Genomic DNA, 24,887 nt, shown 5'->3' with positions numbered 1-24,887 from the left:
TGTGATGCAAGCATCATATTCTAGTTTCAACCCCAACATGTGGTTTAGTCTTTCTAGAAAAGAGTTCAGAGTTGTTTGTAGTTTGTGACAACTGGCTTATTAAAGTTGTAAGTTGTCAAAACTTACTGTTCGGTCATTTTCTGTTCATCCTCTAAAACAAAACAAACACATACAAATATATATATATATATATATATATATATATATATATATATATATATATATATAGACTCTAGCCCAGGGGCCCCCATCCTGACTCTAGCCCAGGGGCCCCCATCCTCCTAAATCCGGCCCTGATTGTGGTCATGTTTTCAAGGTGTCAAAATGGGACTAAAATATACATAACATGTCTAATATCAGTAAATATTAGTTATCAGCCTTACCAGCAATAGTTGTATCGGATATTGGCTCAAATTCTTATATTGGTGCATTCCTACAATCTTTTATAACTGATCATCTACAACAACTACATTTCGTCAGGAACTACAGGACAAAGTAGTTTGTTTACTCCCTAGACTTTCAGCAACTTAAGTAGTTCTGTTTCACAAACAAGTTATTTGGTACATCAACCTCTGTCATTTTTATCTTGAGAAAAAAAACTAAAATTTCACAAATTAAGTATAAATACAATCTTTATGAACGAGGCTTCTGAAACTACAAATGACAGCTATGCATCAGGGAACGCAGAGACAGAACGTTTATTTGCAAGAACAACTTTCAGCCACTTGAGCAGTTATTTTTCTCCAACAAGTAACTTATTTAGGTTGATCTCTGAAACTGTTTTGTTTGGAAGATACAGGTAATAATTAACAAATAAAAACATAAATATGATCTTTTATACACTAGACATTGCCACCTAAAGACAACAGCACTTCAACAGGGACTGTACAGACAGAAAGAACACAAACAACCCTAAATTTCAGCAATTCAAACAGATCTGTTTTTCCAACAAGAAATTTGGTAAGTTAGCCTCTGTAATTTTTATTTTTGAAAGATAATACTTCACACATCAAAACTAAATACAATCCTTTATGAAGTAGGCTGTCAATCGTACAAACAACACCTCTTCATCGGGGAATTCAACTCACAAGACTTTGCTTACAACTTCAAATTTCAGCAACTCAACAAGTTCTGTTTCTCAAAATAATTATTTGGTATTACTATGTTATATGTTAATATAACATCTACAATTAATGATTCACACATGAAAAATTGCATTGTTTTATAAAGTAGACATCCCCATATTTAAATTAAAGCACTTCATCAGAAACAATACATAAATAGTTTGTTTACAACCTCAAATTTCAGTGTGTCAAATGAAATGAAATGAAATGAAATGAAATTTATTCGAACATGATACAAATAAAAAAATAAAATAGTGCACAGTAACAAGAAGTGCATAAGAAAGAAGAGAAAATACAGATTTTTAGTTTCAGTTAACATATCAGAAGTTCTGTGTCTCATAAATATTTGGTAAGATGATTTTTATTTTATGTTGAAAAAAAAATATTTCACATAACAAAAACAAGCCCTAATTCCAGCAACTTAAGCAGTTCTTTTACTCAAACAAGTAACTTGGTACGTTGACCTCTGTAATTCTTATTCTTGAAAGATCATCAACATTTCACAAACTGAAAAATAAATAATTCCTTGATGAATTAAGATTCCAAAAGTACAAGCAACAGAACTTCATCAAGAGCAAAAGACAAAGACTGTTTCCATACAACCTCAAATTTAAACACATCAAGCACTTCAGATTCTCAAACAAGATATTTGGTAAAATGATCTCTGTACTTTTCATGTTTGGTGGACAAAAACATTTTAAAAAGTTTTGAAAAATGTTATTAACCAGATGACGCAACCTACAAATGGAAGCACTTCATCAGGTGCAACAGACCAAGATCCTTTGCTTGCAACCCCAAATATCAGCCCTTCAAACACTTCTACTCCTCAAACAAGTGTTTTGGTAAGTGGATCACTGTAATTGTTATATTTGAAAGAACACTAACAAAACAAAAATAAATACAATCTTTTACAAACTAGGATACGAAAATGACTAAAAACAGCACTTCCTCGGGGAATACAAACCAAAATGGTTAGACTACAAGCCCAACTTTCAACAGCTCAAGTAATTCTGTTTATGAGAAAAAAAATTATCTGGTAAGGAGGTTTGTTTCATTTAAATTTTTGAAAGACAGCTTATTTTCCATAAACAACATATAAATAAAATCCTTTATGAACTAAACTTAAAAAAAAACAAAGTACAGCACAACATAAGGCACTTCAAACCAAAATGGTTTGTGTGCAAGTCAGATTTTCAGCATATCAAGTAGTACTGTTCTTAAAACAAGTCATTTAGTTTTTAATGCTTCACACATTAAAATTATAAAAATTTATTATGAACTAGATGGTGTCTGTAATTCTTATTTTTGAAAGACAACAAACAAATTAAATCATAAATGTGATCTCTGATGAACTAGCCTTCCAAAAGTACAAGCAACAGCAGTTTTCCAAGAACAACAGACAATGACAGTTGGCTTACAACCTCAAATTTAAACTCATCAAACAGCTCAGTTTCTCAAATAAGTTATTTGGTGAGATCATATCTGTACTTTTCATGTTTGCTCGACAACTAAATTTTCAAATTGAAATTTAAACAATCTTTTCTGAACTATTATGAACTAGACGTTGCCACCTGAAAGCAATTTAACAAGTGCAACAGACCAAGATGGTCTTAAAGGCCAAAATATCACCACCTCCAGCAAAACTGTTTCTCCAACAAGTAATAAGGTAAATTGATGTCAGTTCATCATATCTGTACTTTTCATGTTTGCTCGACAACTAAATTTTCATGTTAAAATTTAAACAATCTTTTCTGAACTAGACGTCACAACCTACAAATGACACCACTTCATCGGGGAGTGCAAGTCAACATACTTTGTTTACAACTTCAAACTCAAACAGTTCTAATTCTCTAGAAAGTTATTTGGTAAGATTATATGTGAAATTGTATTTCTTTAAAAACAATTAATGTTTCAAACATGAAAACTTATTTCAATCTTTTATGACCTAGACATCACTGCCTTCAAATGAAAGCACTTCATCAGGAACAACAAAAGCAGATAATTTGTTTACAACCTCCAATTTGAGTGACTCAAGAAGTTCTGTGTCACAAAAATATTTGGTAAGGTGAACTCAATTTTATGTTGAAAACTAAGAAATATTAAACACATCAAAATTAATAGCTCGTTTTATACTATAGACATCATCACCTACAAACAACAGCATTTCATTGGGCACTACACAGTCAGAAAGTCAAGAAACGAGACCCAATATCAGCAACGCCAACAGTTCTTTTGCTCAAACAAACCACTTGGTAAGTTGACCTCTGTAATCCTTAATTTTGAAAGACAACAAACAAATTAAATAATAAATGTGATCTCTGATGAACTAGCCTTCCAAAAGTTCAAGCAACAGCAGTTTTCAAAGCACAACAGACAATGACAGTTGGCTTACAACCTCAAATTTAAACTGATCAAGCAGCTCAGTTTCTCAAATAAGTTATTTGGTGAGATCATATCTGTACTTTTCATGTTTGCTCAACAACTAAATTTTCAAATTAAAATTTAAACAATCTTTTCTGAACTAGACGTCACAACCTACAAATGACAGCACTTCATCAGATGCAACAGACAGAAATGATTTGTCTACAAGCCCAACTTTCAACAACTCCAGTAGTTCTGTTTCTCAAACAAGTTACTCGGTAAAGTGGTTTTTGTACTTTTCATGTTTGGTAGATAACTAATGTTTCACACATGAAAAATTTAAACAATCTATTATGAACTAGACGTTGCCACCTGAAAGCACTTCAACAAGTGCAACAGACCAAGATGGTTTAACAGGCCAAAATATCACCACCTCCAGCAAATCTGTTTCTCCAACAAGTAATAAGGTAAATTAATATCTGTAATTTTTATTTATGAAAGACAATAATTCACACATCAAACTGAAGTTGCTCTTTTATGAACAAGGCTTCCAGTCGTACAAATGACACCACTTCACTGGGGAGTGCAAGTCAACATACTTTTACAACTTCAAACTCAAACAGTTCTAATTCTAATGAAAGTTATTTGGTAAGATTATATGTAAAATTGTTTTTCTTCAAAAACAATTATTGTTGCAAACATGAAAACTTACTTCAATCTTTTATGACCTAGACATCACTGCCTTCAAATGAAAGCACTTCATCAGGAACAACAAAAACAGATCATTTGTTTACAACCTCCAATTTGAGTGACTCAAGAAATTCTGTGTCTCAAAAATATTTGGTAAGGTTTGTTTTATTTTATGTTGAAAAATAAGAAATATTACACATATCAAAATTAATAGCTCATTTTATACTATAGACGTCACAACTTACAAATGAAAGCACTTCATCAGATGCAACAGACCAAGAAACTTTGTTTACAACCCCAACATTCAACACCTCCAGCAGTTCTGATGCTCAAACAAGAAATGAGGTATAATAATCTATTTAACCTTTATTTTGAAAGACTATAGATACTTCACAAATCAATTGTAAACATACTCGTTTATGAACCAGGCTACAAAAATGTCAGAAAACATGACTTCACCAGAGACTTCAGACAACAATGGTTTGTCTGCAAGCCCGACTTTCAGTAACTCTAGCAGTTCTGGTCTTCAAACAGGTTATGTGGTGAGGTGATTTCTGTATTTTTCTTGTTTGGTACACAATTTGAATTTCATATCCTTAAATATACATTCTTTTGTGAACTAGGATTCAGAAAGTACAAACACCATCAATTCATCAGGGAGTATAGATAGAAATGATTTGTCTACAAGCCAAACTTTCAACAACTCCAGCAGTTCTGTTTCTCAAACAAGCTATTTGGTAAAGTGGTTTTTGTACTTTTCATGTTTGGTAGATAACTAATGTTTCACACATGAAATATTTAAAAAATCTGTTATGAACTAGACGTTGCCACCTGAAAGCACTTCAACAAGTGCAACAGACCAAGATGGTTTTACAGGCCAAAATATCACCACCTCCAGCAAATCTGTTTCTCCAACAAGTAATAAGGTAAATTGATGTCTGTAATTTTTATTTATGAAAGACAATAATTCACGCATCAAACTGAAGTTGCTCTTTTATGAACAAGGCTTCCAATCGTACAAATGACACCACTTCACTGGGGAGTGCAAGTCAACATACTTTGTTTACAACTTCAAACTCAAACAGTTCTAATTCTAATGAAAGTTATTTGGTAAGATTATATGTGAAATTGTTTTTCTTCAAAAACAATTAATGTTTCAAACATAAAAACTTACTTCAATCTTTTATGACCTAGACATCACTGCCTTCAAATGAAAGCACTTCATCAGGAACAACAAAAACAGATCATTTGTTTACAACCTCCAATTTGAGTGACTCAAGAAGTTCTGCGTCACAAAAATATTTGGTAAGGTTTGTTTTATTTTATGTTAAAAACTAAGAAATATTACACACATCAAAATTAATAGCTCATTTTATACTATAGACATCATCACCTACAAACAACAGCATTTCATTGGGCACTACACAGTCAGAAAGTCAAGAAACGAGACCCAATATCAGCAACGTCAGCAGTTCTTTTGCTCAAACAAACCACTTGGTAAGTTGACCTCCGTAATTCTTAATTTTGAAAGACAACAAACAAATTAAATCATAAATGTGATCTCTGATGAACTAGCCTTCCAAAAGTACAAGCAACAGCAGTTTTCAAAGAACAACAGACAATGACAGTTGGCTTACAACCTCAAATTTAAACTCATCAAGCAGCTCAGTTTCTCAAATAAGTTATTTAGTGAGATCATATCTATACTTTTCATGTTTGTTTGACGACTAAATTTTTACGTTAAAATTTAAACAATCTTTTCTGAACTAGACGTCAAAACCTACAAATGAAAGTATTTCATCAGATGCAACAGCCAAAGAAACTTTGATTACAAGCCCAAATTTCAACAACTCCAGAAGTTCTGATGCTCAAACAAGTTATTTGGTAAAGTGGTTTTTGTACTTTTCATATTTGGTAGATAACTAATGTTTTACACATGACAAATTTAAACAATCTATTATGAACTAGACGTTACCACCTGAAAGCACTTCAACAAGTGCAACAGACCAAGATGGTTTTACAGCCCAAAATATCACCACCTCCAACAAATCTGTTTCTCCAACAAGTACTAAGGTAAATTGATATCACTTCATCATATTTATACTTTTCATGTTTGCTCGACAACTAAATATTCACATTAAAATTTAAACAATCTTTTCTGAACTAGACGACACAACCTACAAATGAAAGCACTTCAACAAGTGCAACCGACCAAGAAACTTTGTTTACAACCCCAACATTCAACACCTCCAGCAGTTCTGATGCTCAAACAAGAAATGAGGTATAATAATCTATTTAACCTTTGTTTTGAAATACTATAAATACTTCACAAATCAATTGTAAACATACTCGTTTATGAACCAGGCTACAAAAATGTCAGAAAACATGACTTCACCAGAGACTTCAGACAACAATGGTTTGTCTACAAGACCGACTTTCAGTAACTCTAGCAGTTCTGGTCTTCAAACAGGTTATGTGGTGAGGTGATTTCTGTATTTTTCTTATTTAGTACACAATTAGAATTTCATAAACTTAAATATACATTCTTTTGGGAACTAGGATTCAGAAAGTACAAACACCATCAATTCATCAGGGAGTATAGATAGAAATGATTTGTCTACAAGCCAAACTTTCAACAACTCCAGCAGTTCTGTTTCTCAAACAAGTTACTCGGTAAAGTGGTTTTTGTACTTTTCATGTTTGGTAGATAACTAATGTTTCACACATGAAATATTTAAACAATCTATTATGAACTAGACGTTGCCACCTGAAAGCACTTCAACAAGTGCAACAGACCAAGATGGTTTTACAGGCCAAAATATCACCACCTCCAGCAAATCTGTTTCTCCAACAACTAATAAGGTAAATTAATATCTGTAATTTTTATTTATGAAAGACAATAATTCACACATCAAACTGACGTTGCTCTTTTATGAACAAGGCATCCAATCGTACAAATGACACCACTTCACTGGGGAGTGCAAGTCAACATACTTTGTTTACAACTTCAAACTCAAACAGTTCTAATTCTAATGAAAGTTATTTGGTAAGATTATATGTGAAATTGTTTTTCTTCAAAAACAAATAATGTTGCAAACATGAAAACTTACTTCAATCTTTTATGACCTAGACGTTACTGTCTTCAAATGAAAGCACTTCATCAGGAACAACAAAAGCAGATAATTTGTTTACAACCTCCGATTTTAGTGACTCAAGAAGTTCTGTGTCACAAAAATATTTGGTAAGTTTTTTTCTATTTTATGTTGAAAACTAAGAAATATTACACATATCAAAATTAATAGCTCGTTTTGTACTATAGCCGTCACAACTTACAAATGAAAGCACTTCAACAAGTGCAACCGACCAAGAAACTTTGTTTACAACCCCAACATTCAACACCTCCAGCAGTTCTGATTCTCAAACAAGAAATGAGGTAAAATAATGTATTTAACTGTTATTTAGAAAGACTATGAATACTTCACAAATCAAATGTAAACATACTCGTTTATGAACCAGGCTACAAAAATGTCAGAAAACATGACTTCACCAGAGACTTCAGACAACAATGGTTTGTCTACAAGCCCGACTTTCAGTAACTCTAGCAGTTCTGGTCTTCAAACAGGTTATGTGGTGAGGTGATTTCTGTATTTTTCTTGTTTGGTACACAATTAGAATTTCATATCCTTAAATATACAATCTTTTGTGAACTAGGATTCAGAAAGTACAAACACCATCAATTCATCAGGGAGTATAGAAAGAAATGATTTTTCTACAAGCCAAACTTTCAACAACTCCAGTAGTTCTGTTTCTCAAACAAGTTACTCGGTAAAGTGGTTTTTGTACTTTTCATGTTTGGTAGATAACTAATGTTTCACACATGAAATATTTAAAAAATCTGTTATGAACTAGACGTTGCCACCTGAAAGCACTTCAACAAGTGCAACAGACCAAGATGGTTTTACAGGCCAAAATATCACCACCTCCAGCAAATCTGTTTCTCCAACAAGTAATAAGGTAAATTGATGTCTGTAATTTTTATTTATGAAAGACAATAATTCACGCATCAAACTGAAGTTGCTCTTTTATGAACAAGGCTTCCAGTCGTACAAATGACACCACTTCACTGGGGAGTGCAAGTCAACATACTTTGTTTACAATTTCAAACTCAAACAGTTCTTCTTCTCATGAAAGTTATTTGGTAAGATTATATGTAAAATTGTTTTTCTTCAAAAACAATTATTGTTGCAAACATGAAAACTTACTTCAATCTTTTATGACCTAGACATCACTGCCTTCAAATGAAAGCACTTCATCAGGAACAACAAAAACAGATCATTTGTTTACAACCTCCAATTTGAGTGACTCAAGAAGTTCTGTGTCACAAAAATATTTGGTAAGGTTTGTTTTATTTTATGTTAAAAACTAAGAAATATTACACACATCAAAATTAATAGCTCATTTTATACTATAGACATCATCACCTACAAACAACAGCATTTCATTGGGCACTGCACAGTCAGAAAGTCAAGAAATGAGACCCAATATCAGCAACGTCAGCAGTTCTTTTGCTCAAACAAACCACTTGGTAAGTTGACCTCCGTAATTCTTAATTTTGAAAGACAACAAACAAATTAAATAATAAATGTGATCTCTGATGAACTAGCCTTCCAAAAGTACAAGCAACAGCAGTTTTCCAAAAACAACAGACAATGACAGTTGGCTTACAACCTCAAATTTAAACTCATCAAGCAGCTCAGTTTCTCAAATAAGTTATTTAGTGAGATCATATCTATACTTTTCATGTTTGTTTGACAACTAAATTTTTACGTTAAAATTTAAACAATCTTTTCTGAACTAGACGTCAAAACCTACAAATGAAAGTATTTCATCAGATGCAACAGCCAAAGAAACTTTGATTACAAGCCCAAATTTCAACAACTCCAGCAGTTCTGATGCTCAAACAAGTTATTTGGTAAAGTGGTTTTTGTACTTTTCATATTTGATAGACAACTAATATTTTACACATGACAAATTTAAACAATCTATTATGAACTAGACGTTGCCACCTGAAAGCACTTCAACAAGTGCAACAGACCAAGATGGTTTTACAGCCCAAAATATCACCACCTCCAACAAATCTGTTTCTCCAACAAGTAATAAGGTAAATTGATATCACTTCATCATATCTATACTTTTCATGTTTGCTCGACAACTAAATATTCACGTTAAAATTTAAACAATCTTTTCTGAACTAGACGACACAACCTACAAATGAAAGCACTTCAACAAGTGCAACCGACCAAGAAACTTTGTTTACAACCCCAACATTCAACACCTCCAGCAGTTCTGATGCTCAAACAAGAAATGAGGTATAATAATCTATTTAACCTTTGTTTTGAAATACTATAAATACTTCACAAATCAATTGTAAACATACTCGTTTATGATCCAGGCTACAAAAATGTCAGAAAACATGACTTCACCAGAGACTTCAGACAACAATGGTTTGTCTGCAAGCCCGACTTTCAGTAACTCTAGCAGTTCTGGTCTTCAAACAGGTTATGTGGTGAGGTGAATTCTGTATTTTTCTTATTTAGTACACAATTAGAATTTCATAAACTTAAATATACATTCTTTTGGGAACTAGGATTCAGAAAGTACAAACACCATCAATTCATCAGGGAGTATAGATAGAAATGATTTTTCTACAAGCCAAACTTTCAACAACTCCAGCAGTTCTGTTTCTCAAACAAGTTACTCGGTAAAGTGGTTTTTGTACTTTTCATGTTTGGTAGATAACTAATGTTTCACACATGAAATATTTAAACAATCTATTATGAACTAGACGTTGCCACCTGAAAGCACTTCAACAAGTGCAACAGACCAAGATGGTTTTACAGGCCAAAATATCACCACCTCCAGCAAATCTGTTTCTCCAACAAGTAATAAGGTAAATTGATGTCTGTAATTTTTATTTATGAAAGACAATAATTCACACATCAAACTGAAGTTGCTCTTTTATGAACAAGGCATCCAATCGTACAAATGACACCACTTCACTGGGGAGTGCAAGTCAACATACTTTGTTTACAACTTCAAACTCAAACAGTTCTAATTCTAATGAAAGTTATTTGGTAAGATTATATGTGAAATTGTTTATCTTCAAAAACAAATAATGTTGCAAATATGAAAACTTACTTCAATCTTTTATGACCTAGACGTTACTGTCTTCAAATGAAAGCACTTCATCAGGAACAACAAAAACAGATAATTTGTTTACAACCTCCAATTTGAGTGACTCAAGAAGTTCTGTGTCACAAAAATATTTGGTAAGTTTTTTTCTATTTTATGTTGAAAACTAAGAAATATTACACATATCAAAATTAATAGCTCGTTTTGTACTATAGACGTCACAACCTACAAATGAAAGCACTTCAACAAGTGCAACCGACCAAGAAACTTTGTTTACAACCCCAACATTCAACAACTCCAGCATTTCTGATGCTCAAACAAGAAATGAGGTAAAATAATCTATTTAACTGTTATTTAGAAAGACTATGAATACTTCACAAATCAAATGTAACCATACTTGTTTATGAACCAGGCTTTAAAAATGTCAGAAAACATGACTTCACCAGAGACTTCAGACAACAATGGTTTGTCTACAAGCCCGACTTTCAGTAACTCTAGCAGTTCTGGTCTTCAAACAGGTTATGTGGTGAGGTGATTTCTGTATTTTTCTTGTTTGGTACACAATTTGAATTTCATATCCTTAAATATACAATCTTTTGTGAACTAGGATTCAGAAAATACAAACAGCATCAATTCATCAGGGAGTATAGTAGATAATTTGAAAACTAAGAAATATTACATACATCAAAATTAATAGCTCGTTTTATACTATAGACATCATCACCTACAAACAACAGCATTTCATTGGGCACTGCACAGTCAGAAAGTCAAGAAACGAGACCCAATATCAGCAACGTCAGCAGTTCTTTTGCTCAAACAAACCACTTGGTAAGTTGACCTCTGTAATTCTTAATTTTGAAAGACAACAAACAAATTAAATAATAAATGTGATCTCTGATGAACTAGCCTTCCAAAAGTACAAGCAACAGCAGTTTTCCAAAAATAACAGACAATGACAGTTGGCTTACAATCTCAAATTTAAACTCATCAAGCAGTTCAGTTTCTCAAATAAGTTATTTGGTGAGATCATATCTATACTTTTCATGTTTGCTCGACAACTAAATTTCCACGTTAAAATTTAAACAATCTTTTCTGATCTAGACGTCACAACCTACAAATGAAAGCACTTCATCAGATGCAACAGACAAAGAAACTTTGACTACAAGCCCAAATTTCAACAACTCCAGTAGTTCTGTTTCTCAAACAAGTCATTTGGTAAAGTGGTTTTTGTACTTTTCATATTTGGTAGATAACTAATGTTTTACACATGAAAAAAATTTAATAATCTATTATGAACTAGACGTTGCCACCTGAAAGCACTTCAACAAGTGCAACAGACCAAGATGGTTTTACAGGCCAAAATATCGCCACCTCCAGCAAATCTGTTTCTCCAACAAGTAATAAGGTAAATTGATGTCTGTAATTTTTATTTCTGAAAGACAATAATTCACGCATCAAACTGAAGTTGCTCTTTTATGAACAAGGCTTCCAGTCGTACAAATGACACCACTTCATCGGGGAGTGCAAGTCAACATACTTTGTTTACAACTTCAAACTCAAACAGTTCTTCTTCTCATGAAAGTTATTTGGTAAGATTATATGTGAAATTGTTTTTCTTCAAAAACAATTAATGTTTCAAACATGAAAACTTATTTCAATCTTTTATGACCTAGACGTTACTGCCTTCAAATGAAAGCACTTCATCAGGAACAACAAAAGCAGATAATTTGTTTACAACCTCCAATTTGAGTGACTCAAGAAGTTCTGCGTCACAAAAGTATTTGGTAAGGTGAACTCTTTTATGTTGAAAACTAAGAAATATTACACACATCAAAATTAATAGCTTGTTTTATACACTAGACATCATCACCTACAAACAACAGCATTTCATTGGGCACTACACAGTCAGAAAGTCAAGAAATGAGACCCAATATCAGCAACGTCAGCAGTTCTTTTGCTCAAACAAACCACTTGGTAAGTTGACCTCCGTAATTCTTATTTTCGAAAGACAACAAACAAATGAAATAATAAATGTGATCTGTAATGAAGTAGGCCTCCAAAAGTACAAACAACACTTCCTCAGGGACTAATGGCAAAAAGGTTGTATCTCCACACTCAACTTTCAGCAACTCAGGCAGTTCTGTTTCTCAAACAAGTTTTGTGGTAAACCAATTTCATTTTAGTTTTTTAAAGGAACAAATATTTCTGACAGAAAAAAAATAAATGCATGGCCGTGCTGTGGTGGCATAGGAGATAGCGCAACCCATGTTTGGAGGCTTTGAGTCCTCAACTCAGCCATTGCGTGTTCAATTCCTGGACCCGGCGACATGTATGCTGCATGTCTTTTTCCCTCTTCTCCCCCATTTCCTGTCAGCCTACTCTCATATAAGGGACACTATAGCCCACGAAAGACCTCCTGGAGGTGAGAAAAAAAACCAAACAATATATGCAATCCCTTATTTAATAGAAATCAGCACCTACGAACAACAGCACTTCATCAAGAACTGCAGTCATTAAGTTAAACAACAGCACTGAGTTTTAGTAACTTAAGCAGTTCTTTTTTCTCAAACAAGTAATGTGGTAAGTTGCCCTTGTTTACTTTAATTATTGAAATACAATTAATACTTCACACATCAAAAATAAATATAATACTTTATTAACTAGGCTCCAAAAAACAAACATAAACCAAGGACTTCATCGGGTTCTACAGACCAAAATGGCTTGTTTACAAGCCTCACTTCCAGTAGCTCAAGCATTTCTGTTTCTCAAACAGAACTGTTTCACATTTGATAATGTGATCTCTCTGATTTCTGTCCTTTTTATTTTTGAAGGACATCAGATGTTTAACACTTCAAACCTTAGTACAATCTTTTATGAATTAAACTTCCAAACATACAATCAACAGCTCTTCATCAGAATCCGCACAGCCAAAAATTCCCCTAATAACCCCATCTTTCAGCAGCTCAAGCAATTCTGTTTCTCAAACAAGTTATGTGGTAAGTTAATTTCTTTATTTTCTATTTCTAAAAGATATTCAACAAATAAAAATAAATACAATCTTTTCAAACTCAACTTCCAGAAGTACAAACAGAAGTTTCAAAAACAAGTTATTTTGGTAAGATGATCTATATTTTTATTCATTTGAAAGACAATTTTCAGATGTGGAAAATTAACACAATCATTTATATACTAACAGTCAATTAAATTAATTGGAAAAAAGTAAATGGACTGAACTTATATAGCGCTTTTCCAGTTATTTTGACCACTCAAAGTGCTTTACATTAGAGTCACATTCACAAACCGATACGCAGATCGGTAGGCAATTTGGGGTTAAGTGCTTTCCCCAGAGGCACATCGACATGTGTCAGGAGGAAGACGGAATAGAACCTACAACCTTCCGATTGCCAGACGACTAATCTGTCATACAGCCACAGTCGCCCCATAGCACGTTTCAGCAACATGGCAGTCTAAAGTGCTTTACGTCAGGAAAACATAAAACATTATAAATGGCATTAGAGCTGTAACAATTCCTCAAATGATTCGAGTACCTCGATTATTAAAATTCCTCGAGGAAAATTATCTGCCTCGAATCTTCATTAAACTATGTTTTATTATTTAGCACACCGTGTTCCGGACGCTCTCACTTCCGCCTATGAATTGTTGACGAAAGCTAAGTGTTAGCAGCATAATGCTCAATTTTGAAGTTCTGCCCAGGGGGATTTCATTAATCTATGATAATGTTCGGGTTTTTATTGTTTTGTGGGAGATTAATAGGCAGCTCCTCCGAAGCTGCTTGTTGCTAATGGACTCTTTGCACCTACGTCGCTGACGCCACATCCGCATGTGCAAAATGCCACTATCTTGCTTCTGCTTTGAGTTACCATGACAGCTAGGAAGGACAACGTCGTATTTCAGAAGCAATACCATGAACATTGTTGTCTTCCAAATATAATGGGCTTCTACGTTTTTATGGATTTCCAAGCGATCCTGAATTAAGAAGATGGTGGCTTGTAAATATTTGTCGCGACAAGTTAAAGCTAACGCCGCACAGCAAAGTTTGCAGCCTTCACTTCACTCCGGATCAGCTTCTTCAGCCTAAAACTACCAGGGGGGAGACGGATGGTAAATAAAGAAGCCGTCCCTGTGTTATTTCTATGGAATCACTTCTGTCTTCAGCCTGAAAGAGCAAGTGTATGGGAACAAGTGAGCGGACCAGAGCCAGACAGCCGAGCAACTGATCTGAAAAAGCCCGAACCATAATCTCCCCATTACTTGGTCTCTGACACTAACGACAACAAAAACACATCACAGCAATATACTTGAAAATAAATACTAAATAAAATAAAACAAAATAAGGTAAAAACATTGTTCATTAGAATGAATGAAAATGTTTAGATACTTAAATAGCACATTTTTATAATGAAAATGTCAGAGAATATTGCCTATTAGCATAAGCTAAAGTTATTGTTAGTCACATAGTTTTAAAGAAAGTAAAACTCACCTTCGTATCTGTGAATGTATAAGGAGGCGTACTTCCTAAAACTTTTCTCCAGCTTACTTGTTGGAGCTTCGGATCAATGTACATCTTTAATTGTTACCTTGGCCAAGCGCTGCAAGCACCTAGTGTAAAATGCCATTTTTAATAGACCGGAAGCGACCGACACGGAAGCAGACTTGCAAAGGGCCCATTCAGAACGAATGGCGTGGAAAAGCATAGAAGGTTTACTTGTATAGGTCAACGGATAGACTGAACACAGTAGTTCTGCTGTTAATGATTAATGTTTTATGGACAAATCAGAAAATAAATTTCATATCATCCCAGTCGCAACAAATGGGTGGCTTAGCGGGTGTTCTGTCAGGCCAGCATACGGCGTCAGATCGTCATACGCTTAGCACGAGCTGACGGCTATATCTATCAGACAAGTATACACTGTCTGATAGATAAAATATGATTTTATTTAATCAGCAACATAGAATGATGACGTAGATCGCCATAAACTTTGTTACTAACAGCTGTATGACATCCTGACTTAGCAGTTAAGTAGATTAATGAGTTTTACATGGGCGTGTGTTGTAATTCCCTGCAGCTGCAATTCGACCCTGCATTGAAACTACGACAATGCATGCGCAGACATGCGTACTAACTTTTTAAAATTGAATATAATTTCTTTTTTTTTTTTTTTTTTTTTTTTACAATTTTGTCCTGGTTAACTTAAAAATTTAACTGTTATTGTTACTGGTTACCTTTCTAAACTGTTGAAAAGTAATTACAGGGATCCAAAAATGTGAAAATTTGAGCTGATGTTGATATCCAATAATAATATTTCTGTTATCATAGAATCTACCTATATTTTACTTTATAAAATTTTTATTCAAATCCTCGATTAATCAAAATACTCGATTACTAAAAAAATAATTTAACAGCCCTAAACAGCATGGTCAACAGTTGTGAAAACCAATGACACATTGCATTTAGTCAAGTGCCATAAATCATCAATACTCATGTAATATGTTGGTCAGTGTTCCATTTATTAGGGTTTTAGTCTTGATCTAGAGGAATGTGTGTTTTGCAGTTTTCTAGAAGTTTATTCCAGATTTGTGGTGCATAGAGGCTGAATGCTGCTTCTCCATGGTTGTTCTGGTTCTGTGGAAGCAGAGCAGACCAGAACCAGAAGATCTGGAAGGTTGATAAAACAGCAGAAGATCTTTAATGTGTTTTGGTGCTATTCACTTCAGCCACCCAGTGAAAGGATTTTAGAAGTGGGCTGATATGCTTTATCTTCCTGGTTTTAGACAGAATGTGAAAAGCAGCCTTCTGGATGAGCCATAGCTGTCTGACGGATATTTTTTTTAGGCAGACCTCTGAAGACACTATTGCAGCAATCAATGCAATGAAAGATAAATGCATGAATGAGTTAAGATCTTGCTGAGACATTAGTCCTTTATTTCTGGAAATGTTCTTCAGAAGGCTGACTTTGTAACTGTTGGTTCAGGTTTGTATCCATCACCACACCCAGATTTCAGGCCTGATCGCTAGTTTTAGCTATAACAGTTGAAGCTGTATGCTGACTCTAGATTGATTCTCTTTAGGTCCAAAGATTATAACTTCAGTTTTTTTTCTGTTCTGCTGGAGAAAATTATGGTTTCTAAACCTACAAAAGACAGCAATTCAGGGATTTTACAGCCAGAAAGTCTATTTATAACACCAGTTTTTGTCATGTGTATTGTTGATGGGCCCAAATGCAGCAGGCTGGAGACTTCAAATAGTGTTCAGAATTTGATACAAAATCAAAAAATGTACAAAAATCACAAGGAAACCAAAAATCCAAAGAAGAACGCAAACTATAAATCTGGGAGGAATGGATGGCAGGGAACAAATAGAAACAAATGATGCAAGTAAACAAAAGAAACTGGCAAGGAGTGACTGAGAATATGGTGCTTAAGTACTGGGCAGGTTTACTTCTCAACACCAACCTGGGCTGATGAGATACCTGATTGCAGATGTGAGTGGAGGGAGTAGAAGGTTAACTGAGGAGAGGGAGAGAGAGAGGAAGTGGCACAGGGGTTGAGGGAAAGTATACAGGGGACGAGGAAATAAATCTAACACTAAAGCAAACTAAACATAATGAAACTAGAGTAACTAAAAATAACTAGACACAAGAATAAACATAAACTCAAATCAGTATGAAAGGTCTGAACAAAAAAGCAGAAACAAGGCTAACCTAATCAAAATGAGAAACTAACAAAATTATAATGAAACTAAAATCAAAGCAAACTACAAAGAAACACAAGAACCTGAGATCCAAACAGTTTCCAGCAATTTAAACTACTGTATTTTCCGGACTATAGAGCGCACCATACTATAAGCCGCAGCTCAAAAAAAAAAAAAAAAAAAACTGGAAACGTACACGGGCTATAAGCCGCTGGTATCGCCGCTGCTCTCGGTTTTCTGCAGCAGAGGGCAGCGTTCTAATAAATCTGTTATATTTATTAAGGCACAGCCCTCCGTCTGCAATTTCCAAACCATGATAGCCCTCAACTTAAAAGCTGCATCATATGAGTTTGAAGTAATTTCTCCGTCATGCCTAGTGCTAGCATGTGCTTGTTCTAAATGAAAATTAGCACTTTCTTCTTTGAATTCCAATTTTGACTTCCAATGATTCACGTCCTGCCAAAGAGCTCCCACTGGTGGTTGAAGAAAAATCCACAGAAAAGCTGCACCGCGATATAAGCCACATGGTCCAAAGGTTAGGAAAAAAGTAGCGGCTTATAGTCCGGAAAATACGGTATTCTGTTTCTCAAACAAGTTATTTTGTAAATTCACCTCTGTAATTTTCATTTTTGAAAGACATCTAATATTTCACATGTCAAAAATTAATGCAATGGCTCATGAATTTGAGTTCCAAACCTACAAATGATAGGACTTCCTCAGGGACTGGAGAGCCAGAAAATATTATTACAACCACAACTTTCAGAACCTCAAGCAATACTCTTTCTCAAACAAGATATTTGGTATGCTGACTTCTGTAATTTCCTTTTGAAGAAACAGTTGATATTTCGCACATATGAAAAAACAACCTTTGTTTCGAACTAGGTCCCTCAACATGCAACATCGGGGACAACAACATCAAGCCCAACTTCTACTTTGGTAAACTGACTTCTGTAAATTTCTTTTTAAAGAAATAGCTAACATATTACACATATGAAAACCTTTGTTTCAAACTAGGCCCCTCAACCTGCAACATCGGGGACAACAACATCAAGCCCAACTTCTACTTTAGTAAGCTGAATTCTGTGATTATTTTTAAAGAAATAGCTGACATATTACACATATGTAAACCTTTGTTTCAAACTAGGCCCCTCAACCTGCAACATCGGGGACAACAACATCAAGCCCAACTTCTACTTTAGTAAGCTGAATTCTGTGATTATTTTTAAAGAAATAGCTGACATATTACACATATGTAAACCTTTGTTTCAAACTAGGCCCCTCAACCTGCAACATCGGGGACAACAACATCAAGCCCAACTTCTACTTTGGTAAGCTGACTTCTGTAATTTTTTTATTTTTAAAGAAATAGCTGACATATTACACATATGAAAACCTTTGTTTCAAACTAGGCCCCTCAACCTGCAACATCGGGGACAACAACATCAAGCCCAACTTCTACTTTAGTAAGCTGAATTCTGTAATTTTTTTTTAAGAAATAGCTGACATATTACACATATGAAAACCTTTGTTTCAAACTAGGCCCCTCAACCTGCAACATCGGGGACAACAACATCAAGCCCAACTTCTACTTTGGTAAGCTGACTTCTGTAATTTTTTTCTTTTTAAAGTAATAGCTGACATATTACACATATGAAAACCTTTGTTTCAAACTAGGCCCCTCAACCTGCAACATCGGGGACAACAACATCAAGCTCAACTTCTACTTTAGTAAGCTGAATTCTGTAATTTTTTTTTTTTAAGAAATCGCTGACATATTACACATATGAAAACCTTTGTTTCAAACTAGGCCCCTCAACCTGCAACATCGGGGACAACAACATCAAGCCCAACTTCCACTTTAGTAAGCTGAATTCTGTAATTTTTTTTAAAGAAATAGCTAACATATTACACATATGAAAACCTTTGTTTCAAACTAGGCCCCTCAACCTGCAACATCGGGGACAACAACATCAAGCCCAACTTCCACTTTAGTAAGCTGACTTCTGTAATTTTTTTTAAAGAAATAGCTGACATATTACACATATGAAAACCTTTGTTTCAAACTAGGCCCCTCAACCTGCAACATCGGGGACAACAACATCAAGCCCAACTTCTACTTTAGTAAGCTGACTTCTGTAATTTTTTCTTTTTAAAGAAATAGCTAACATATTACACATATGAAAACCTTTGTTTCAAACTAGGCCCCTCAACCTGCAACATCGGGGACAACAACATCAAGCCCAACTTCCACTTTAGTAAGCTGACTTCTGTAATTTTTTTTAAAGAAATAGCTGACATATTACACATATGAAAACCTTTGTTTCAAACTAGGCCCCTCAACCTGCAACATCGGGGACAACAACATCAAGCCCAACTTCTACTTTAGTAAGCTGAATTCTGTAATTTTTTTTAAAGAAATAGCTGACATATTACACATATGAAAACCTTTGTTTCAAACTAGGCCCCTCAACCTGCAACATTGGGGACAACAACATCAAGCCCAACTTCTACTTTGGTAAGCTGACTTCTGTAATTTTTTTCTTTTTAAAGAAATAGCTGACATATTACACATATGAAAACCTTTGTTTCAAACTAGGCCCCTCAACCTGCAACATCGGGGACAACAACATCAAGCCCAACTTCTACTTTAGTAAGCTGACTTCTGTAATTTTTTCTTTTTAAAGAAATAGCTAACATATTACACATATGAAAACCTTTGTTTCAAACTAGGCCCCTCAACCTGCAACATCGGGGACAACAACATCAAGCCCAACTTCTACTGCATCAACCACTACCACTTCTTCAACAACTCTGTCCAGCATGTTGTTAGATAATAACCCAAACTTTAGTTCTAAGGAACAGAATCAAACTGGGAACGCTGAGAATGCAGCGTAAGTATATCTGTCAATAAATCCAATGATCTAAGAATATCATAATCAGTAGTAGAAGCTGCATTGCTAGGAGTGTTAATTTGTCAGGACATATAATTATGTTTTGATGAAAATCTCTTTTTATGTTACAGAAATACCATGAGTAAAATTAAAATTATTGAAGAATTAATGGGCAATAGGAGCACAGCCAGCATCACAATTGGTAAAATTCAAGGAGTGTTTGCTAAACTGACACCACAAAATCAGGAAAACAAGAACTTTTTCTTCACATCAAGTGGAGATATGAAGGTACACAGCTTTATTTATACACGAAAAAAAGCACATCATCAGACATGATACATCACACATGTATTTGTAATAATCTGTTTGTAATAGATTTCATCAGAAAGCAACAATTTGGCGACAGACTTAGTTCTATCAGTTCATCTTCCTAAAGAAGCCAGTGAAATGGCCTTAAAGAAAAATGGCTCCTATATTGGAATCTTGCTTTTTCCAGAAATTCCTAAGGTAAAACAAAGGATCAACTATTTAAATAAAATAGCTGTTATCTCATCAGTCCATTCATAACAGTGTTTTACATTTAACAGATCAACGCAACAAGTAATTTTTTTAAGAATCAAATCCTGGGGATTGAGATGGGAGTGAACATATCTAACCTTTCAGAGACCATCAATATTCAGTTCAATAACGTGAATACGGTAAGAAATGCTCAACACTTTCAAAATAACCTTTTGTTGGACACTATAAGAGTTCAGATGTTTCTTCTTCTTTCCCCCTACAACAGACTGGACAGAGTGTTTCTTGCATATCATGGGATGGGAGAAGTAACCAGCCAGGTTAGTTCAAGAGTCTTATTGAGTTTCTAAGTAAAAGCTCACAAAGTCTTTAGATTTTAGCTTATTTGACACACCAATATGGTGTTTATCCATTCATCCATATGTGCTTGTCTTCTTGGGGTCAAAGGGATGAAGGTGTTCAGGAAATCAAATTAAAAATTTTAAGTCATTGAGATGTTCTTTGAAATAAATTGTTTGTCAGATGTTTTAATGTAAAAGGGCATGTGATATTAAAGAAATAGTCTGGTTAGTTGGCTTCCTTTTATTCATCAACCAATATGTGCTTTGTTTTTTTTATTAAAAAAATTCTGATGAAGAGGTTTATCTGATGAAAAGGCATTATTTGCCCATAATGCATAGCCTTGTAAGTCCGCAAGTATGTAGGTCAATGGATAGCGAACTGCAGTGTTCTATCAGAATCAGCAAGTTCCTTCAGCAGCAGGAGCTACAAGGCTCACACATGGCCCAGCACTTGTTGGTTTCATTTATTAATAAGCCTTGCTAAATATTGACAAAGGTTTCACAATGAATTGCAAATTGACTGTCATAGTGAAATTAGTGTTTATGATATTATCCTCATCGATCTCTGAAAAAAAGTCAGTTTTAATCCTTGGGTAAAAAATATTTTTCATTATTTTTTAAATGTTTTCTACTTTTTATGTCCATTTTGTAATAAATTATCTTTCAAAGAGAAACAAATTAGGTCAGATTTATGAATTGCAAAGCAAAACATTTGACGTGATTACAGACTAGGTCCATAAGTGATAACTGCATTGATTTTTGAACAATATTATTGTATTTTATCTATAAAAAAACAAGTTTTGCCATTATGTCTCATTGGTATTAATACACATACACACACATTTATTTTAAATTATATTGATTTTCTTATATTGTGCAGGGCTAATACAAGCAACTAGAGACTTGTAATGTTACGCCTGTTTTTTATTAGTGAGTGGCCACTGCATTATTCTTAAATGCACAACAGCTCAGATATGTCAGGCAGTGCTGAATTTTCTCCCGCATCTTTCTAACCAATCTGGTACATTTCAGTCACATCTAATTACTTTTGTCCCTACTTTCCACCAGGTGGCGCACACAGCTGGATCACAGATGGCTGCGAAACAATAGAAGTCAACAGCAGCATCACATGCCAATGCTCTCACCTTACCTTCTTTGCTCTTCTTATGGTGAGTCATTTTTATGCAGTTTTTAAGAACACCACATATATTTTTTTTATGTTTACTAAGCAAATATTGTTGTTTAAACCAGTCATCAGGGAATGCAAATATTAGTTCTTCTGACTTGAAAACCCTGACCCAAATCACAAAAGCTGGCTGTGGCATATCCTTGTTCTTCCTGGGTGTGGCTCTCTATATGCATTTTCTCTTAAGGTAAAAAACAAATTAAAAAAAGTCTACTTTTGATTTAAGTGCTACTTATAGAAGGGTGTTGTTAACACAAACCAATTTGCTCCACAGGAAAAATAAAGCCAGTGAAGCTGTAAAGATCCTCATGAATCTCTTTATCGCCCTGTTCCTCCTGAACCTTTGCTTCTTGGTAAATGAGTCGATTGCTAAACTGAAGGTCTCAGCAGCTTGTGTGGCGATGGCAGCGGCTCTGCATTACAGCATGCTGGCCACATTCACATGGTTCTTCATGCAGGCCTTGCACCTGTACTTCAATCTACAACAGATCTCCACAGACATCAAATATTACATGCACAAGATTTGCATCGCGGGATGGGGTGAGAGGTCAAAATAGTTAAAATTTACTGTGATTTGTTTGTCTGCAGATTATAATCACTAAAAAAAATGTGTTTTCACTCTCTTTAGTCATTCCCGCTCTGCTTGTGATTGGACTTCTTGCCTCTAGTAACTATGGTAACGTGGACATTTCTGATAATAATGGGACTTCGGTAAACATGTAAGGATCTTATGAAGATAATTTAAGTTACATATTTATGCTTCAGATTATAAAATAATCAAATCTCTCTTATGACTTCCAGGTGTTGGATCCCTGACTCTACATTACACTTAGGAGTGAACATTGGTTACTATGGAATTGTGTTCATCTTCACTCTAATCGTATTCCTTGTAGCTGTAGTGCAGATCACTAAATTTTCATCTAAAGCAGACAACAAGGACAAAATCTCTACCAAGAAAAGATTTTTCTCTCTTCTGGGTCTTTTCTGTCTTTTGGGCATCAGCTGGGGATTTGCTTTTTTCAGCTATGGCCCTCTGCTCCTTCCCTCCTACTACATCTTTACCATCCTCAACTCCTTTCAAGGTAAGCCTAGAACTGAAAGTGAATCTCTTCAATTTCAGACTAAATGTCTGAAAAGAAAAAATAACCAATACATTATGTGCTTGTAGGATTCTTCTTGTTCGTTTACTACTACTTCTCCAGCAGAATTCGTCCAGAGGACAAAAAACTATCCGAGAACAGCAGCCGCGCCACAGAGAATGTGTACATCACAACTCCTTATGCATAAGCTCCTAATTCTTCAATGTTTTGTTTCTCTCACCAACGTGGACATGAAAATATGTTATGGCAAAACTGAAATCTAATACCAAAAGTGCTCCTATTTGAGTTCCAATCTGGTTGAATATATTAGTTTTATTTTCTGCTGATCCCAATATTTTTCAATCCATAGAACTTTTTGTAAACATAAAGGATATTTTAATTCTCTGTGAACATAAATATACCACAAGGACATTATCACTTAATATGCTATATTTTGTACACTGATCTTCAGTTATGCTAATACCAGCACCATGGTTTCTTGACTTCAAAATCAATTTTTATTTTTCAAAGCCATATGTTGGAAGTGAGCACATACAAACCCACACAAATTCAGCTGCAGGACTCCTTTCAATCTCTCAATGACCACAGAGGTTGTGATCCTTAAAATTGTGTAGCTTTTAATATTCTCCTTTTGTCTCTGCAGACTATTGAAAGCAGAAGTTTATTTATTTTCTGCTACAGCTAAAATATCAAACTTAGACAAGTTTAAAATGAGATGATTGAATTAGAAGTCTGAAAAAATGGCAACAAATCACAATGCTTTCCACTTTCCCTCCTCATCACTCTGATGCTGGGGATACATTTTTTACCTTTTACCTGTGGCGGAAACAAAGTGGGGCAAATAACTGCTCTGGAAAACTATCCTGGCTCCAGGAAAATGTCTTAGTGCACCTTCAAACACCTTTTTGGTTTTATGAGATTTGTGAGATTGTTTGGACACTAGAGGGTAGCATTTTACTGTTGAGACAACTTTCCCTGCTTTGCAAGCAACATAAAAAGTATTCTGTCCTCAGCTGCTGCTGACCTGGTTTATCTTCCATAAGATGAAGAGATGGAGAACTCCTCTGCAAGTTATTAGTCTGAATGACTCCATGTTTCAATTAAAGTCTTGCCTTAATTTCTATATGAACCCCAAAGCTTCAGTGGAATGCAAAGCGAGAATGATTAGTAAGGTAAATATGACCCTTTTACAACTGGTGAGCTTGTCAAATGAGAGGAAGATGGTAAAGCACGAGGTTGGGGTTTTAGGGTGGGGAAGCTGGAGGGGTGTGCACAAAGTCAGGGGCCAACCTCAAATCGGTTAGTCTGTTGCGTGCCTGCAGATAATTACCTTGAACCGACAGAACAGCTTCCACTGGCTGACAAGAAATGACCTCATCATTACCTGCAGGAACAACATCCCTTAGAGGACGTAATTCACTTGAAACCATTTGCCAAAATTTAACTCTGTTCGGTGAATCCATCTTTAAGCAATATTTGAATACTGAAACTGGATCATTTTAAAAAGAACATTTACATATATATATATATATATATATATATATATATATATATATATATATATATATATATATATATATATATATATATATATATATATATATATATATATATATATATATATATATATGCAAATATTCTTCAGCAAAACCTTTGCATATTCCAGCAGGAAATGCATAATTTGCACTTTTCTTCAAGAGATTCAAAACAGCTTGTATTGCCACAAAGATACGTACATCCAAAAATCCACTGTAGTGGATAGAGAGATAGACCT

At 34.6% G+C, this 24,887-nt stretch overlaps 1 protein-coding gene across 1 annotated transcript in view; it reads left to right on the top strand.

The window, feature by feature from the left end:
• LOC122846333 (serine-rich adhesin for platelets-like) overlaps positions 1 to 24,234 on the top strand; it is a 28,694-nt gene extending 4,460 nt beyond the window's left edge. Inside the window, exons 9-80 of the mRNA XM_044143223.1 lie at positions 1,853 to 1,966; positions 2,686 to 2,790; positions 2,885 to 2,989; positions 3,074 to 3,184; positions 3,263 to 3,376; positions 3,650 to 3,763; positions 3,848 to 3,952; positions 4,032 to 4,133; positions 4,218 to 4,328; positions 4,407 to 4,520; positions 4,604 to 4,717; positions 4,799 to 4,912; positions 4,997 to 5,101; positions 5,181 to 5,285; positions 5,370 to 5,480; positions 5,559 to 5,672; positions 5,946 to 6,059; positions 6,144 to 6,248; positions 6,343 to 6,456; positions 6,540 to 6,653; positions 6,735 to 6,848; positions 6,933 to 7,037; positions 7,117 to 7,221; positions 7,306 to 7,416; positions 7,495 to 7,608; positions 7,692 to 7,805; positions 7,887 to 8,000; positions 8,085 to 8,189; positions 8,269 to 8,373; positions 8,458 to 8,568; positions 8,647 to 8,760; positions 9,034 to 9,147; positions 9,232 to 9,336; positions 9,431 to 9,544; positions 9,628 to 9,741; positions 9,823 to 9,936; positions 10,021 to 10,125; positions 10,205 to 10,309; positions 10,394 to 10,504; positions 10,583 to 10,696; positions 10,780 to 10,893; positions 11,082 to 11,195; positions 11,469 to 11,582; positions 11,668 to 11,772; positions 11,852 to 11,956; positions 12,041 to 12,151; positions 12,228 to 12,341; positions 17,962 to 18,015; positions 18,094 to 18,147; positions 18,224 to 18,277; positions 18,354 to 18,407; positions 18,489 to 18,542; positions 18,619 to 18,672; positions 18,754 to 18,807; positions 18,887 to 18,940; positions 19,017 to 19,070; positions 19,147 to 19,200; positions 19,281 to 19,334; positions 19,411 to 19,464; positions 19,541 to 19,594; positions 19,676 to 19,729; positions 19,810 to 19,970; positions 20,102 to 20,258; positions 20,346 to 20,477; positions 20,558 to 20,668; positions 20,755 to 20,806; positions 21,896 to 21,996; positions 22,079 to 22,200; positions 22,288 to 22,553; positions 22,642 to 22,732; positions 22,815 to 23,095; positions 23,182 to 24,234. Of these exons, the coding sequence (XP_043999158.1) occupies positions 1,853 to 1,966; positions 2,686 to 2,790; positions 2,885 to 2,989; positions 3,074 to 3,184; positions 3,263 to 3,376; positions 3,650 to 3,763; positions 3,848 to 3,952; positions 4,032 to 4,133; positions 4,218 to 4,328; positions 4,407 to 4,520; positions 4,604 to 4,717; positions 4,799 to 4,912; positions 4,997 to 5,101; positions 5,181 to 5,285; positions 5,370 to 5,480; positions 5,559 to 5,672; positions 5,946 to 6,059; positions 6,144 to 6,248; positions 6,343 to 6,456; positions 6,540 to 6,653; positions 6,735 to 6,848; positions 6,933 to 7,037; positions 7,117 to 7,221; positions 7,306 to 7,416; positions 7,495 to 7,608; positions 7,692 to 7,805; positions 7,887 to 8,000; positions 8,085 to 8,189; positions 8,269 to 8,373; positions 8,458 to 8,568; positions 8,647 to 8,760; positions 9,034 to 9,147; positions 9,232 to 9,336; positions 9,431 to 9,544; positions 9,628 to 9,741; positions 9,823 to 9,936; positions 10,021 to 10,125; positions 10,205 to 10,309; positions 10,394 to 10,504; positions 10,583 to 10,696; positions 10,780 to 10,893; positions 11,082 to 11,195; positions 11,469 to 11,582; positions 11,668 to 11,772; positions 11,852 to 11,956; positions 12,041 to 12,151; positions 12,228 to 12,341; positions 17,962 to 18,015; positions 18,094 to 18,147; positions 18,224 to 18,277; positions 18,354 to 18,407; positions 18,489 to 18,542; positions 18,619 to 18,672; positions 18,754 to 18,807; positions 18,887 to 18,940; positions 19,017 to 19,070; positions 19,147 to 19,200; positions 19,281 to 19,334; positions 19,411 to 19,464; positions 19,541 to 19,594; positions 19,676 to 19,729; positions 19,810 to 19,970; positions 20,102 to 20,258; positions 20,346 to 20,477; positions 20,558 to 20,668; positions 20,755 to 20,806; positions 21,896 to 21,996; positions 22,079 to 22,200; positions 22,288 to 22,553; positions 22,642 to 22,732; positions 22,815 to 23,095; positions 23,182 to 23,300 (7,539 nt within the window). The 3' untranslated portion in view covers positions 23,301 to 24,234. The remainder of the gene's footprint in view (positions 1 to 1,852; positions 1,967 to 2,685; positions 2,791 to 2,884; positions 2,990 to 3,073; positions 3,185 to 3,262; positions 3,377 to 3,649; positions 3,764 to 3,847; positions 3,953 to 4,031; positions 4,134 to 4,217; positions 4,329 to 4,406; positions 4,521 to 4,603; positions 4,718 to 4,798; positions 4,913 to 4,996; positions 5,102 to 5,180; positions 5,286 to 5,369; positions 5,481 to 5,558; positions 5,673 to 5,945; positions 6,060 to 6,143; positions 6,249 to 6,342; positions 6,457 to 6,539; positions 6,654 to 6,734; positions 6,849 to 6,932; positions 7,038 to 7,116; positions 7,222 to 7,305; positions 7,417 to 7,494; positions 7,609 to 7,691; positions 7,806 to 7,886; positions 8,001 to 8,084; positions 8,190 to 8,268; positions 8,374 to 8,457; positions 8,569 to 8,646; positions 8,761 to 9,033; positions 9,148 to 9,231; positions 9,337 to 9,430; positions 9,545 to 9,627; positions 9,742 to 9,822; positions 9,937 to 10,020; positions 10,126 to 10,204; positions 10,310 to 10,393; positions 10,505 to 10,582; positions 10,697 to 10,779; positions 10,894 to 11,081; positions 11,196 to 11,468; positions 11,583 to 11,667; positions 11,773 to 11,851; positions 11,957 to 12,040; positions 12,152 to 12,227; positions 12,342 to 17,961; positions 18,016 to 18,093; positions 18,148 to 18,223; positions 18,278 to 18,353; positions 18,408 to 18,488; positions 18,543 to 18,618; positions 18,673 to 18,753; positions 18,808 to 18,886; positions 18,941 to 19,016; positions 19,071 to 19,146; positions 19,201 to 19,280; positions 19,335 to 19,410; positions 19,465 to 19,540; positions 19,595 to 19,675; positions 19,730 to 19,809; positions 19,971 to 20,101; positions 20,259 to 20,345; positions 20,478 to 20,557; positions 20,669 to 20,754; positions 20,807 to 21,895; positions 21,997 to 22,078; positions 22,201 to 22,287; positions 22,554 to 22,641; positions 22,733 to 22,814; positions 23,096 to 23,181) is intronic.
• The last annotated feature ends 653 nt before the right edge of the window (positions 24,235 to 24,887 follow it).

Source organism: Gambusia affinis, linkage group LG16, assembly GCF_019740435.1.
Source record: "Gambusia affinis linkage group LG16, SWU_Gaff_1.0, whole genome shotgun sequence".
Classification (NCBI taxonomy): Eukaryota; Metazoa; Chordata; class Actinopteri; order Cyprinodontiformes; family Poeciliidae; genus Gambusia; species Gambusia affinis.
The sequence above is the reverse complement of the archived record's forward strand: the minus strand, read 5'-3'. Positions and strand labels throughout refer to the sequence as shown.